The sequence below is a fragment of the Cantharellus anzutake genome, assembly GCF_015039405.1.
Source record: "Cantharellus anzutake strain C23 chromosome Unknown EI90scaffold_50, whole genome shotgun sequence".
Classification (NCBI taxonomy): Eukaryota; Fungi; Basidiomycota; class Agaricomycetes; order Cantharellales; family Hydnaceae; genus Cantharellus; species Cantharellus anzutake.
This window is the reverse complement of record NW_024067000.1, coordinates 298,379-311,533: the sequence shown is the minus strand read 5'-3', so window position 1 is coordinate 311,533 and position 13,155 is coordinate 298,379. Positions and strand designations below refer to the sequence as shown.

Genomic DNA, 13,155 nt, shown 5'->3' with positions numbered 1-13,155 from the left:
CTAGTTGCTCGACTCTGCATTGGTTTCGAGGGGTTTTCACCACGTTGGCCAATGTCTTCTGTGGAGATGCCATGGGTGCTGCCACGGTCTCTGGGTCCCTACTGGTCATGTTTGACACTTTATAGGAGAGTAGCTCTTTTTCTAAAGTCCTTATTCTATCAGTTAGATATGCGTTCGACGAGAATAGATTGGTGATGTTAGCTTCAGCCTCCACTAGGTGTTCCTCTGTTCCTTTTCCTACCATGATCGCATCCCCCGAGGGCATGAATTCCGATCTGGGTAGGCTAAGGTTCCAGTGCGTGTACATCGGGAGAAAGTCCTGCCATAATTCTTTGTTCGCTATGCTGGCCATTAGGTTCGTGATTTCGGCGATGTACCAGCTGGCTTCTTCTAAGCCATTCCAGTTTTCATCGTTTTCAGGTTCATCTTTCTGTGGTTCTTCCTCTTCCATTTCCTCTACCTCGGACTGTTGGCCCTCGATGTGCGGGTGCAGGGGCGTTGAGATTGTCATGACCTTCGTGGTTTTGTGGTGCACTACCTCATCGGGAGAGGGGGGCCTGAATGATGGGATGCTAGTTATGTTCAGGGCCTCGTTTGGTGATTGGGCTTCCAGGTGGTCCTCGCTCCATGTTCGGGTTGCGTGATCCATTGCTTCTTTCCAGGGGTCGTGTTCCTCCGTGGGAGGAGTGCCGGTCTGGCCCCTGATAGTGGACGGTTTATTCCCGCATGCGGCTTTCTGGTGTGGCTGCCGCGGTGTGCCCGAGTTCGTGTCGTAGGTCGACCTTATGTTAGCCTGAAGCCGGGTGCTGACCTGGTTTGCCGGTTTCTGACGACCGGTTTTGCCTCCTGGGTTGGACATCAAGTGATCGTAGGAGATCAGTGGGGGGAGTATGGGGGGTGCCTTGGGGTGGGGAGGCTTGGGTGTGGATTTTTGTGATCTCGCTAAACGTTTACCCCCTCTTTTTCGAGATGGTGTCACGTGGCTCACATCTGGTCTCGCGAGTGTATGGGACTGGGCAACTCAGGTTGTGTCCGTGTACCGCTTATGTAATCAGATTTGGGCAAAACATGGCCTCGCAAATGTTCCATCGATAACTCGTGAAACTGTATTCCAAGTCCCAACAAAAACCTAGAGAGTGTGAATATACAATGTAAAGTATGTACTGAGCGCTCAATCAGAAAAATCCACGCATTATAAAATGAGCATGTAAACAGACCAGTTATGGTACCTCAGATAGCAGATCCTGGCGACTCTACAGATCGTGCATTATAGCGTTTTACAATATCTTGGGGTAGTGCCTTCCGGGGCCCAACTCGTACCTTATTGACTGCTGTTCAATTAGGAATAAAGGTGTCCTTAGGGGCCAGCCAACGAGTTTGTTGATCTGTTCAATTAGCTTTTCCCCCGTCATTGCAGCAATCACTGTAGCACCCAACTGGAGTATAGTACACTCTAGTTTCTCCTCCTCCACTCTCTTCTTCTCATCTCGTGCCTTCTGGGCTTCACGGCTGGCAGCGGCTTTTGCTGCCTCAACTTTGTCCATAGTTTCCTCTCAAGATTCTGTGTGTTCTTGATGCCGAGCTTCCTTCCTGAGGAATGGATGATGGGCTTCACTGAAATTTTCCCTTATGAAGCCCTCAGTGTTGTTACAGCTATACATCGCCAATGAATTAAATGGGCAGTTGATTTTGATTGTTTTGTATGCAACGAATTTTCCGTAATACTAATACCAATCGCTGAAAATGTAAAAGGGTATAAGGAGCATGGTAGGAAGTTGTTCTAAAGTCAGAAGAGCATCAATTGAGCTGAGTGTGCCCCAGGCATCTCCAGAATGCGCTATTGAGTGACGACGTACACACGAATAAACAAATGATCACCCAACAATTTCAGGCTCGTCACACAGCAGCTAAGCATGTAGAAATTCTCCTGGATGTGTAGAGGGTCTTTTTCTATAATTCGGACTGTTGGATTTTTATAAAACGCGCTGGTTGTCGAGAACGGTTGTAGAGCCATGAGAACTCATTTTTTTTACAATTCCTCAGTCCAATTATCAGCTTTTACAATTCCAAGTAACTTTTGATTCAACTTTTTGTTGCATGAGACATTTGTGATGAGTTATAAAACTATACTTCCACAGGCTGCTCTGCGGCCAGTCTAGCTTACATAAGCAGTCCCGTGGGCAAGCTTCGCTTGCCCACCCCCAGAGTGTAGCCGCTGAAGTAACGGATTGCCTTATATGGAATCCCTACATTATAAGAGCATCCATGCGGGACGATTTTATAAGCCTTGGTATATTAACTCACGATCGATCTAGCTCGATGATATTGCTGGGATGGCTCAAAATGGGTATGATTGTCAAATGTTCATCCCCTAACCATGCAGAAGCATCATAACGTCGGTTCCAGATGTGTTCACATCACATATAAACCACGCAAGAGGACGCAACATGTACAAAATTTCACGTACCAGTAACAGTACAAATACAATTGCCGGTAACAGTATGTCACGATGCCATGATGCGGACAGCCTAACATGGGGCATAGTAACTCGGATCTATCTTTGCGGGGGCTGTGGAGGTTGCTGGGCTGAGGGAGGCGTTGGATGTGGGCGACCTAGGGGTGGAGGCGGACCATGAATATAAGTTTGAATCTGTTCCCAAAATCGGACGGACGTTATTTTTCAATTGCACGGAGACGAATTGAAGAAAAAGGTATTCATAGAAGACCCACTTGATGAAAGAACACATTTGATTCGTCCGCCTCGGCTGATGTCCGAGGCCTGATTCCGCCACCACGAGCGGCACCTGATCCCGAAGCCGGGCCTGCAGCGGGGCTGGAACCACTCACCGACTGTCCTCTTGCTCTTTGAACATGCGAAGGGACACTATGAGGAGAGTGGTGAGAAAGGGGTGTTTGGGGAGGACTCATCATGCTCGAGGGGGGAGGTGGCACAGGGAATGTATGGGGACGGATCTGCCCGCCATGTGGTCCGTACGGGACCTGTGGGTACGCGTGTCCGTGTCCGTGTCCGTGTCCATGTCCCTGAGTTGCCATTTGCGACGGTGCCAGCATAGATTGCGATGACGACGATTGGGACAAGGGAGAAGGTGGGGGAGCAAGAGCAGGATATGTTAGCCGTCTCGGTAAATTCGTTCGAGGGCTAGGCCCTTGCGCTTGATTCTGAGCCTGAACCTGAGAATGTTGAGGCGGAGACGATGTTCTACGAGGGTGGAGCTGTACGCTGCCACCATTACTCATGGTAGGAGATGTAGGACCCGCAGATCCGAAGGCCGCGACAGCCGGAGACATCTGTTGCTGTCCTCCACCCTGCCCATGCTGCTGTTGAGAATGCACATGCGCATGAAGAGGAAGAGAAAATGAGGCATGTCGAGATTGAACGGTAATATGAGGACTCCCGCCTTCTGCACTATTGTTTGGGGAAGGAGTCGATCTTGCGGTCATATTTTGTCCGGACCCTTGACCGAGTATAACAATACCCGACGTAGATCTAGGGAAGTTAGAGTTACCCGTAGGGCTCATACCAACGAGATTCATCGACCCGCCAGCTCCGGTCATTGGATTGATACCTACTGTGTTCGCCGCTGCCGCCGCCGCCGAAGCAACGATGCCTCCACCGGTGCCTACACCCGTACCGCCTGCCGCAGCAGTAGGAGGCTGCACCTGCATCCTAGCGAAATAAGGGGATGTGGGAATAGCAGATGGTGGGGAGGCTAGTTGCGAAGATGAAGAAGACGACAGTGGCGTTGACGCCTGAATTGTAGACTGAGGTGATTGCCCGTATATAACCCCTGCACCGGATGAGGAAGGTGCAGGTGCAGTCGTTATAGGGATCTGAATGGGACCTGGACGGTGTGGATGATGGAGATGGAGATCATGACCCGAATGTAAAGCATGTCCATGGATTGTCGTCGGAGTAGCAGCAACCTGGGCCCTCGGTCGCTGAACCGGCCCAACTCCCGACCAGGAAAGGAAACAATATTATCGTCACCAGGAGGTAACAAAGAGTTCGAGGTTAAACTTAAAGCGGAAGAAGTGCCAGTGGGAGCAGCGATCATCGCCGCAGCCCTCCTGTCTCTCTCTTTCCCTTTTCTACTACCACCACCACCACCACCGCCACTCTCCCCTTCTTTCACCCCACTTCCTGGGGCCGAATTGGGATTATTGGCATCGGGTTCCCTCGGAATGATATCAAGTAAGAAATCATATTGATCCGATTTCGAAATCGCGCGAGCTATGTCTGTTCTCGAGAGGGTTCGACGCTTGGAGGATTCGGCAATGAGGTACGTCCGGCAAGTTAGTTCTTGAATGAATACTATAAAGGAATGAGAGAGGCGTTGTCAGTATGCGTTTCAGCATGTCAATGAAGTGAGAAGGGACCGAAGGGAGGGAAGGTGAAATAATTGAGGGCACTGAAAACAGAAAAAGGGAGAAGCCAATATAACCCAAGTCCCCGACGCCGCCCATTTCAAGACACGAGACAAGTGAATACACAAGAAAGGAAGGCATCTCGGACAAGGCACCATAGTCATCAATTATACTCGATGAGTAATGGAGTTCAAAAGTGGAATAAAAAACACTGCCAACTCGGAACGCCCCAACCCTAAATAAGGCTGCAACTAAGTGGAAAAATTGAAACACGCCCCCAAAAACGAACAAAGAAAATGAAATAGCCATATAGTTAGTTGCAGAGCAAATGACTCGATCTGCAATCTCTCTGGCAGATGTTGTCGTGTGCGTGGATGGGTGTCGCTAAGCGAGTGGGATCGGGGATGAAAGGGAATGGAACACAGAGACAATTGGAAGTGGAACGAAAGGAAGGAAAATGAATGGGAGGGGCACGAAAACAAAATATCTCAGACAACGCTCGTGCCCAATGATCAAACGCAAGACATTAGACTCGAATATACAAAACCGAAAACCCATACACGGATTTACAAACTCAAGTATGTATGTTTCGGCATGTTTGAATTCGAATTTTAGAGTTTTTTTTTTTTTCGTGCCCCGTCCCTGCGCAACATCAAAAAAGTGGAATGCAAGAATCCAGATGAAAATTGTTGGAAGGTTCTGTCTTGGTTGGAAGATCGCGCGCTAAAGGCTAATGCAAGAGTGAAAAGGATGGACGGAGGACAAAGGAGAGTGAAACATTACGGCAAGCCGGGAGGGCGACCCCCGAAATAGGATGGGTGCGGTGATTTGGGTTGTGTTGGTCGGCCAGAGAAGATAAGAAGAGCCTTCGGCAGTGTCATCGAGTCAAAGTGAATCGAACTGAATCCGTGGAGGGAAAAAATAATCCCCATTGGACAGCCAAGATCTCGGGATTGGAATCCCACGGTGTGCCAACTAATGGAGCCGACGGGAATGAATGGGAGTCACCACATCCCACGTCGTAAAAGGATAGAGGATGTGGGAGGGAAAGAACATCAAAGTGGAACTGGGGCGTGAATGCTGTAAGTGCTTCTGATTCCAAGGATTGTGTATAAGGCGCGTTATTAGATGGTCCGGTAAAGTGCGGGGAGGAGAAGAGAAGCGCAGAAGGCTGGGAGAACTGCCAGCTGAGCCTGTCACAAACTTGGCAAGCCCGAAGAATGAGAAGGTGGGGAAAGTGCACCAGAAAGGAGAAAAGGAAATAGGGGCAAGATGCATGTAGAATTCCCTCGGTATCAATCAGCACTTACTTTCGCAAGCCTTGGCAAAGAGTATGGGCGCTTTTCGGAGCCAAGTAGCAGGGGTTAGTGTTGGATCGGCAGATGAGAAGTGGATGAGAACGTAAGTAAAAGGATGAGAGGGATAAGGGCAGTGCATCCGGAGCATGTTTGATTATCACAGTGAACCAGTGTAATTTCACGGATGCCATGATGGTGATCCGGCGAGAGCAAAGCCACAGGATGTGTCGATGTGTCATTGTAAGTGCGAGTTTGGAAGAGAGGTTAGGACCGGAGTGTGGCGATCGTGTAAACGATTAGTAATAGAGCACATGCGTGGCACGAGAAGACCACGACATTGAGGGATAAGATGAATGTGGAATGAGCGGTTGACGGTTATTTCGGGTTTCGTTAGCACTGAGGAATGCCGGCGAAAGGGGGAAAACGGGCATACCTGAGGATGAGTTGGGGCGATTTTCGACAGAATCCGATTATGGGTTGAAGGGTGAGTTGGTCACCAGAGACCAAGAACGATCGTTAAATTGGTCGATAGAGCGTAAACGGCAACCGAACAGAACCCCATAGTGAGAATTACGGTTAATTGGAGAAAGTGTGTTGACATCTCACCATCGGCTGAGATCATCTAATCGGAAGTGAGATATAGAGAAGATCAGAAACCCAGCAATGATAGACATGACGGAGCGCTCAAGTGAGATAGGTCGTTTGACCCAAATGGGTGACCGGGGCTCATAGTGGAAGAGACAAGAAAGAACACGGCAATTGCACCTTGACGTCAGGGTCAGACTTCATTACTTTTTTGATGCGGGCCAAAGGCAATGGAGGGTGCTTGAAATCAGGGGATTCACCCTCCGCTATGGCTACTTGACGATTCCAGAAAGAAGGGAGGAATACGTCGAGTGTGTCACCTTGTTTGACGAAGGGTTGGTCGGGGGTTGTTGGGGTGGTAGTAGCAGTGGTGGTGGTGGGAGGGTTGGATGAAGGTACAGCCGGTTGTTGTAAGATGGGCGCCATCGTTTGATGTGCGGGAGAGTGAGCGGGTTGCAGGAGTTGTTGGGCGCTGCGGCTTGAAAAGGGACAAACGCTCTGGTTAGTGACGATGATATGGTCATTTGAATATAATTGGGTTGGAATCTGGGGAGGCACTAAATTGAACAAACATAGATCGGAGATAAAGGCGGAGCTATTGCCTCTCTGGGTTCGATTTACATATTCCTCTCTTCCGGAGATGACAACTCATATGTAGTGAGCGTGGGAATATATCTGGAAGTGGAAGAATGAAGGCTTTGTTTAGACTGAATGTGCTTCCTCATGGAGTTATTGTTTTCGCATTTACTATTTTCCTTTTTTTTTTTTTTATGTTTCGCTATTTTGGTGATCAAAATGACCCGCACTCCAAAGAGAAGAAAGAGTCTCACATCTTTGAACACTTGTTCAATGGGGCAACAACCAATAAATCATCAAAACTCAGCTAAAAAGGCGCCGTCTTCTCTCGTTCTCCCTCCCTCGCTCCCTCTCCCTTCCAGCTCGACACACTCGCTGACTCTTCCTTGTTTATCACAAACTGAGTATTACTCTACAGTCCCGGAGCTTGCAACCCACTTTTGTTTTCAACTGTTAGTTTATGTATTCTCCGACTACATCCTGTCCGAACTCACCATTCTTTATTTCATCTATGCATGCTGGCTTGCATCAACATAGCCTTGCGACTGCGTCAGCCCCCGCAGTGGGAACTCTTTATACCTATACAATTTAGCAAAACCGTGGAGATTGATAGCCGCGAGTCAGAACCGCTCTCGGTGGGCGCTACCCACCTTTCTACCTCCGGGCCTTGTTTCATCTCATCTCCAACTTGTCCAGGTTGTACCCATACGTGGTCTCCCACTTTTTATCCCGAACTATCGCCCGTCGCTGAGGCCAAGACCCGCGGCGGTAAGAATAACAAATATACACACACACAACAAGCTTCCACTTGAATCGTTTTCCACGGCTTCCGTCAAATCCCTCAAGGTCACACACGTTCTCCAACTATTCCTTGTCCCCCTGATCCACCCGCTGCCTGCCTCGCACTTATCCCTGCAACTAGGTCTAAATACCCGATTTGCCATTCTCCCTATACCGTTCATCCCGAGTGAGATCTCCACAACCCTGCCCGCTTCTAAAACCACCTTTTTAACCCATCCTGCAATTTTTTCCTCCGTGTTTCCCCCATAAACTTTGACTACAGGGTTTTTGGTATCATCCCCTTCGCGCAACCAGCTAACAAGGAACGATGTCTTTCCTCTCCGTACCATCATCGAACAACATTACAACTCCGACTTCTTCCCCTCATCAGCATACCGAGCACTCACCCGCGTCCGCTCAATCGGCACAATATTCGCTGGTCGTTCATCCCCAAGACCCCTTAGCGTCATCTCGGAGACCTCAGAGTTCCCAGCTCGCCGCGATTCGACCACCTCTCGTTCTCAACTGACCTCTTCGTCCACTTGCTCGCTGCCTATCCCCTCTCCAACGGTGAATGGGAACACAACGCCGGTCACACCGATGGTGACGAGCGGGGTAACATCGGGTCCCAGTGATACCGCTGAATCATCCTTCTCACATTCGGCCCCAACCCCGATCATCGAAATCCGTCGTACGAGTCCGAGTGTGTGTCGTGAGGTTGGAGACCTCATCGAAACTCCTTTCTTAAGAGATTTGCGTTTTGACGATCACGATTTTGGCAATTTAAACTCCTGTCTCAATGGGACCGAAAACGGCGGAGCAACCATCGGATCCAGAACTGGCTCTTCCTCGTCTACCGTCCCCCTTTCTAAGCAAAGACCACGTTCATTTCATTCTACCCTCTCTACCTCATCCTCGGCTTCATCTTCATCTGACAGTCACGCTAATTCCTCAGAATTTAGTGCATGCTCCGGCGCTTCCTTCGGCGCTACCACCCCGCCCATCATGAGCACCCCTTCTAACAACTTGGGTAGTTCTACCACCACCACCACCACCACCACCTTCACACGCACCACATCTGGGCCGTCATCCCGCACAAGCGACAACCCCAAAGCTGGGTTAGGATTCGGAGGAAAAGGTTTTGGTCGCCAAAAGGCGGCACATCCATTTAGTTATTCCACCCCAGCTCGAGTCTCCATTTCTTCTTCCTCTCGTTCGACGCACTCTCATTCAACTTCGTCTTCTACTTCTACCGTCACGCCTGCATCAACACCCAATACCTCACTCACGTTAACTACCTCACCAAATGTCTCCACTAGTTCTCGTAGCCATCCCAACGTGAATGACAATCAGAAACGATCTTCTCTCGTTATTTCATCATCGGAAAAACGTTCCTTCTCCGTTCCTACTCCTACTTACTCCCCCAAAAACCCCACTACTTTGCCTCCGCCTTCACTTCGAAATCGATCCCGGAACAACCCTCGGAAGGACAATCGGCGGAGGTCAAGAAGAGAGCCTGTCGTTCCGAAGGAATATGTCTCGTTTCTGGACTTGGGGGTCCCTATGGATTTCGACCAGAGGACGATGCGACCTAAATCTGGATCTTCAACATCATCCTCTGATTCGGACCCTGGAGAGAAAGGAGAGTGGATTTCGGCAAGTTCGTCTGCTTCGTCTCAGGATGATGGCATAGCTTGCAGGACTCCTCCGTCTCAAGTGGAATCGTTTGCTATTGAAACTGCGTTCAATGATGGTGATGCGGAATTGATGATAAGGAGAGGAAGCGAAAGCGATGCGTTGGACGATGCGACGTTCTTCAGGAATGAGGTTGAGAAGATGCTGAAGAGATATGAAGACGTGAGGGCTAGTTGGGCGTTGACGAAGCGTGTGAATTTGAGTCCGGATTTGGGTGGAGCCGGGGACGAGACGCAGGATACAGTTCAGGAATATCAGAGGGAAGAGATGGAGGAGTACAAGGTGATGGCGATTCAAGACGACGCGACGCCGAGGCAGGGTGCGGTGGCGATACCACCTTCGTCTTCACCCTTATCCTTACCTTCTGCAACTCTGCGTCCGCCTCGTCGGGCCGCTCCTCCACCTCCGATTTCAGTCCACACATCTCCATCTTCTCCAACATCAGAAAATAGTCCCCATTCCAACTCAACTTCATCCTCTCCTTCCCTTTCCCCATTACCATCCCCCCAAGGCCTCATCCCCTCTCATTCTCAATCGCCTACGACTCCAACAACTCGCCCCTCATTCTCGCTCTTCCCTCCGCCTTTCCCTTCTTCCACTTCCACTCCTACATCCACCTCACCTTCAACCCCTCGAACTCCTGTTCTGAAAACTCCTCTTTCTTCTTATTCTGGCTTTTCCACAGTGGCGACTCTGACGTCACCGTCGAAGAGAGCTTCGTTAGCGTTGGCTGTTGCTCTCGCTGAAGAGGAAGATGTGAAGAGGAGTGTTAGGGAAAGTGTCTACGAGCCTGTGGATATCGTTAACGTTTTTGCGGAGGGGTCCGAGGATGATGACGTGGATGCGTTCGAAGGAGTGGAGATTCGATTGGTGGGTGCCCATCAGTCCGATGGGTTGGGCATCGCCATAGGTGCGATCACCCAGGATGGTGCTTTGTCTCCTTACTCTTCATTGCCTTTCGAGGGTTCACCGACGAGCCCAGAGGACGTCCAGGATGAGGACGCAGACACGGACTCTATCCTCGAGAAGGACAAACAGTCTCTTTTGTCGGAGTCGACATCTGGCTCGGACGAAGGTGAAGAAGCTTACGTGACGCTTATTTCGTCCATCTTGTCACCCCCTTCGAGTCCGCCCACGATGATGAAGGTTGTTAGATCCGATTCGGTTGTTTCGGATATGACGTTCACCCTGGAGACGTTGAGTTAAAGTTAATCGAGTTTAGCGCGCCCGGAGGACATATTGTGTATTACCTGTCCTAGTGTTCTGATTGGTCAGTAGATCGGCGTTTGTTGTAAGGTATCCCAGATATACTGTCGCCTCCTTTCTTCTCTTTGATTCCTTTTCGATTTTCATCGCTTTCAGCTTCAAGCTTGGTTTTTTTTTCTCGCTTTACTTCACTTTCACTCTTACATTCCCTGTTTTCTTTGCATTCTTCTTTCAGCGCAACCCAGAATATTTCCATGTTCATAAAAATCGGCAGTTAGCTAACGAATGTTTGTTTGTTTGTTGTTTGTTTCGTTTCGTTTCGTTTCGTTTCGTTTTCTTCTCTTGCATAACTTTGTCCAGCTCAAGATTCCAGTGAAGCAAACTAGCTCGATGTACCTAAAGTAACTCTCTCGTCAGTTATAATCCACTTTACCTCCGCCCGATATGTCCGCCACTCGGAGTTTGGTACAATTTTCAACTCGGCTTTCTCCGTGCACGGCTATCGCTCCATCAACTGCGTGCGATTTCATTTCTCCACGTTCTTGTGGCTTTATTTGGTCGCACTCCTCGTTGCATCTTTAATTGTTAATTGTCCTGATGATCGCTCACATCCCTGAATTGCATGTATTCCCCCCACTTTCGCCAGAGTCAAGCGCATGCGACTCCCACTTGATGTGCGCTTGATGGCAACAAAACTCGCTTGATGAGACAACCTCCACCGGGATTGATATCATACGGCGATTGCCCCAAGGAAGTTCAAAGGTGTGCATTATCCGTGGCACAAGCACAAGTCCTGGTCAGTGGGTCTCTGTGGAGATCACGACTATCTGCTCCAGTATGTATAGTTGCCTTTTTCTTGTTTCTCCTTTTCGAACAACTTGGCCAATTTTAATTTGGCATCGATTGTGCCGTTTCAGTTTAAACTCTGGCCGCCGTGGTCCGATTTGGTTCGGTCTTGGTGATTTTTTAGAACCAGGACCTGGTCCCAAAATCCGCAAAGTGCCGAGCGCCTACACCTACCTGTTGAAACGGAGTTTGACGACACTGACGCAAGTTTGGTATTTTGCATTGCCTGCACTGCCTGATTCTGACGCGACAACATCCAGGGAGGTCACGGGGCCCGTTCGCATTTTTGCTCCAGCCGCTCCCATATTCTCGGTGCTCCTTTACGTCCGAGTAGACACAGTTCCTTTCTTAAGCAGACTTGCCAACAACCTATGTCTCACACGCTTAATCTCAATTATTGGGTACTTGGCGATGATGCTAACCGAGTGTTCCCGGTGGAAATTTCGAATACAAAGTCTGTTGGTGCCCTCAAGAAAGCCATCAAGGAGAAGAAGCCCGTATCGCCGCAGATGCCCGAAGGTTGCCATCCCTTTCGAAATTTTCGATGCACTTGAAGACGAACAAGTACTATTATTGTGTGTACCAAGTGTGTAATGAGGGGGTTGTCATTACATGAAGGAGTTTCTGGTTGGTGTAGTCGGGTGTGCGAAACCCTCTGGTTGGGTGGAGTTGGCTCAGGTGTCAGGGGGTAAGTGGGGTTGTTTCTTCTGCTGCTCCGGTTGCGTCCTTCATATTCCACTCCGCTCCTCGGCTATTCACTGTCCTCGGCGCGTGGTGGGGTTGGTGCGCGGGACCTCTTTAGAAACTTGGTATGGCTCTCCGTTTTCGCAGGTGCTGAACCTGGATTGGGAGCTGCAACCCAGTATATATCTATACTTTTTGTACTTCGGGCATACCTGTAATAGATGTTCTCTTGTTTGTGTCTCCAGTCCGCAGGTGCACTCCTTTCCCTGAGTGAGGATATTGAACCGGTGTGAAACTGGGTTACCCTGCGAGCACTACTATTGCTTGTGAAGAGATTATCCAGCATTTTCTTGGATCAACCTGATGACCAAAACCTATACACCATTGCCCAGTTCCCTCATGCCAGTGAGTCCACGATAGTCACAGAGCCTTCTCTGTCTGTGACCCATTTTCTATTTTTAGCGCCACCTCCTATCCATCCTATCCCTGTCCTATTGAAAGGTTTGCTTACTATTTTGGGGACGGTATGTTCCGTTCCCCCGTTCGCCTCAGGCCTCAGGTAGTCCGTCTAAATATAAGCTTTAATGTGCTGTATATTCAACAGGGTAGAGGCATCAGCAAAAAATTGTTATGCTCCTGAGTGCTCCGGAGTATCGAGAGCACTGGGAGAATCAGGAGGAGATTGGCTGGTCCAGGAACAGCCCATTTCCTCCGGAGTTGGCTAGGTACTCCAGGGCACTCCCAGGAGGGCCTGGAGCATTGCTTTGTGCACAAACATATCCAGTAAATACAATTTAAATGCTTCAAAGTGTATAGGGGTGAGAAGCTTCTGGGAGCTCCTGGAGCATTTGAAAATGAAAAGGAAAAAAAAGAGGGAAGATCCCCCATAAATACCTCCTACCACAAGACTAACACAACAAGACACTGCTTAACATTTAGATCAAACACTATACTATATATCAAGGACACTGAGACTCACCAATACACAATCAAAATTTATGGCCTGATATATGATTAATCTGGCAACTTAATCACTTTCGGGCTGGCAGAATATGGGGGAGGGGGAAATGGGGGAGAATGAGGGGGGGAAATGAGGGGG

General features: G+C 49.2%; 6 protein-coding genes across 6 annotated transcripts; 3 read left to right on the top strand and 3 right to left on the bottom strand.

The window, feature by feature from the left end:
• Positions 1 to 203: 203 nt before the first annotated feature.
• EI90DRAFT_3291683 (uncharacterized protein) lies at positions 204 to 1,611 on the bottom strand (the record flags this gene model as incomplete). Its single annotated transcript, XM_039067293.1, has 4 exons — positions 1,321 to 1,611; positions 989 to 1,129; positions 306 to 959; positions 204 to 237 (listed from the first exon to the last, which is right to left on the bottom strand). The coding sequence occupies exons 1-4, from the start codon at positions 1,542 to 1,544 to the stop codon at positions 204 to 206; spliced, it is 1,053 nt and encodes a 350-aa protein (XP_038912419.1). The 5' UTR covers positions 1,545 to 1,611.
• Positions 1,612 to 2,676: 1,065 nt separating this feature from the next.
• EI90DRAFT_2109454 (uncharacterized protein) lies at positions 2,677 to 3,954 on the bottom strand. Its single transcript, XM_039052598.1, has one exon. It carries the CDS (start codon positions 3,685 to 3,687, stop codon positions 2,716 to 2,718), a length of 972 nt encoding a protein of 323 aa, XP_038912418.1. The 5' UTR covers positions 3,688 to 3,954; the 3' UTR covers positions 2,677 to 2,715.
• A 239-nt stretch (positions 3,955 to 4,193) lies between these two features.
• On the bottom strand, positions 4,194 to 6,608 carry EI90DRAFT_2864339 (histone-fold-containing protein; the record flags this gene model as incomplete). Its single annotated transcript, XM_039053824.1, has 4 exons — positions 4,194 to 4,333; positions 5,697 to 5,726; positions 6,291 to 6,306; positions 6,450 to 6,608. Coding segments are annotated over 4 exons (345 nt in total), but the record flags the coding sequence as incomplete, so codon positions are not given.
• A 704-nt stretch (positions 6,609 to 7,312) lies between these two features.
• EI90DRAFT_2109531 (uncharacterized protein) lies at positions 7,313 to 8,060 on the top strand. The gene is made up of 2 exons (XM_039052599.1): positions 7,313 to 7,480; positions 7,542 to 8,060. Exons 1-2 carry the CDS (start codon positions 7,361 to 7,363, stop codon positions 7,893 to 7,895), a joined length of 474 nt encoding a protein of 157 aa, XP_038912416.1. The 5' UTR covers positions 7,313 to 7,360; the 3' UTR covers positions 7,896 to 8,060.
• EI90DRAFT_3128510 (uncharacterized protein) lies at positions 7,954 to 10,526 on the top strand (the record flags this gene model as incomplete). The annotated part of the gene is made up of 2 exons (XM_039064104.1): positions 7,954 to 8,036; positions 8,090 to 10,526. The coding sequence occupies 2 exons, from the start codon at positions 7,954 to 7,956 to the stop codon at positions 10,524 to 10,526; spliced, it is 2,520 nt and encodes an 839-aa protein (XP_038912415.1).
• Positions 10,527 to 10,994: 468 nt separating this feature from the next.
• On the top strand, positions 10,995 to 12,025 carry EI90DRAFT_2109534 (uncharacterized protein). The gene is made up of 2 exons (XM_039052600.1): positions 10,995 to 11,361; positions 11,633 to 12,025. The coding sequence occupies exons 1-2, from the start codon at positions 11,230 to 11,232 to the stop codon at positions 11,924 to 11,926; spliced, it is 426 nt and encodes a 141-aa protein (XP_038912414.1). The 5' UTR covers positions 10,995 to 11,229; the 3' UTR covers positions 11,927 to 12,025.
• Positions 12,026 to 13,155: the final 1,130 nt, after the last annotated feature.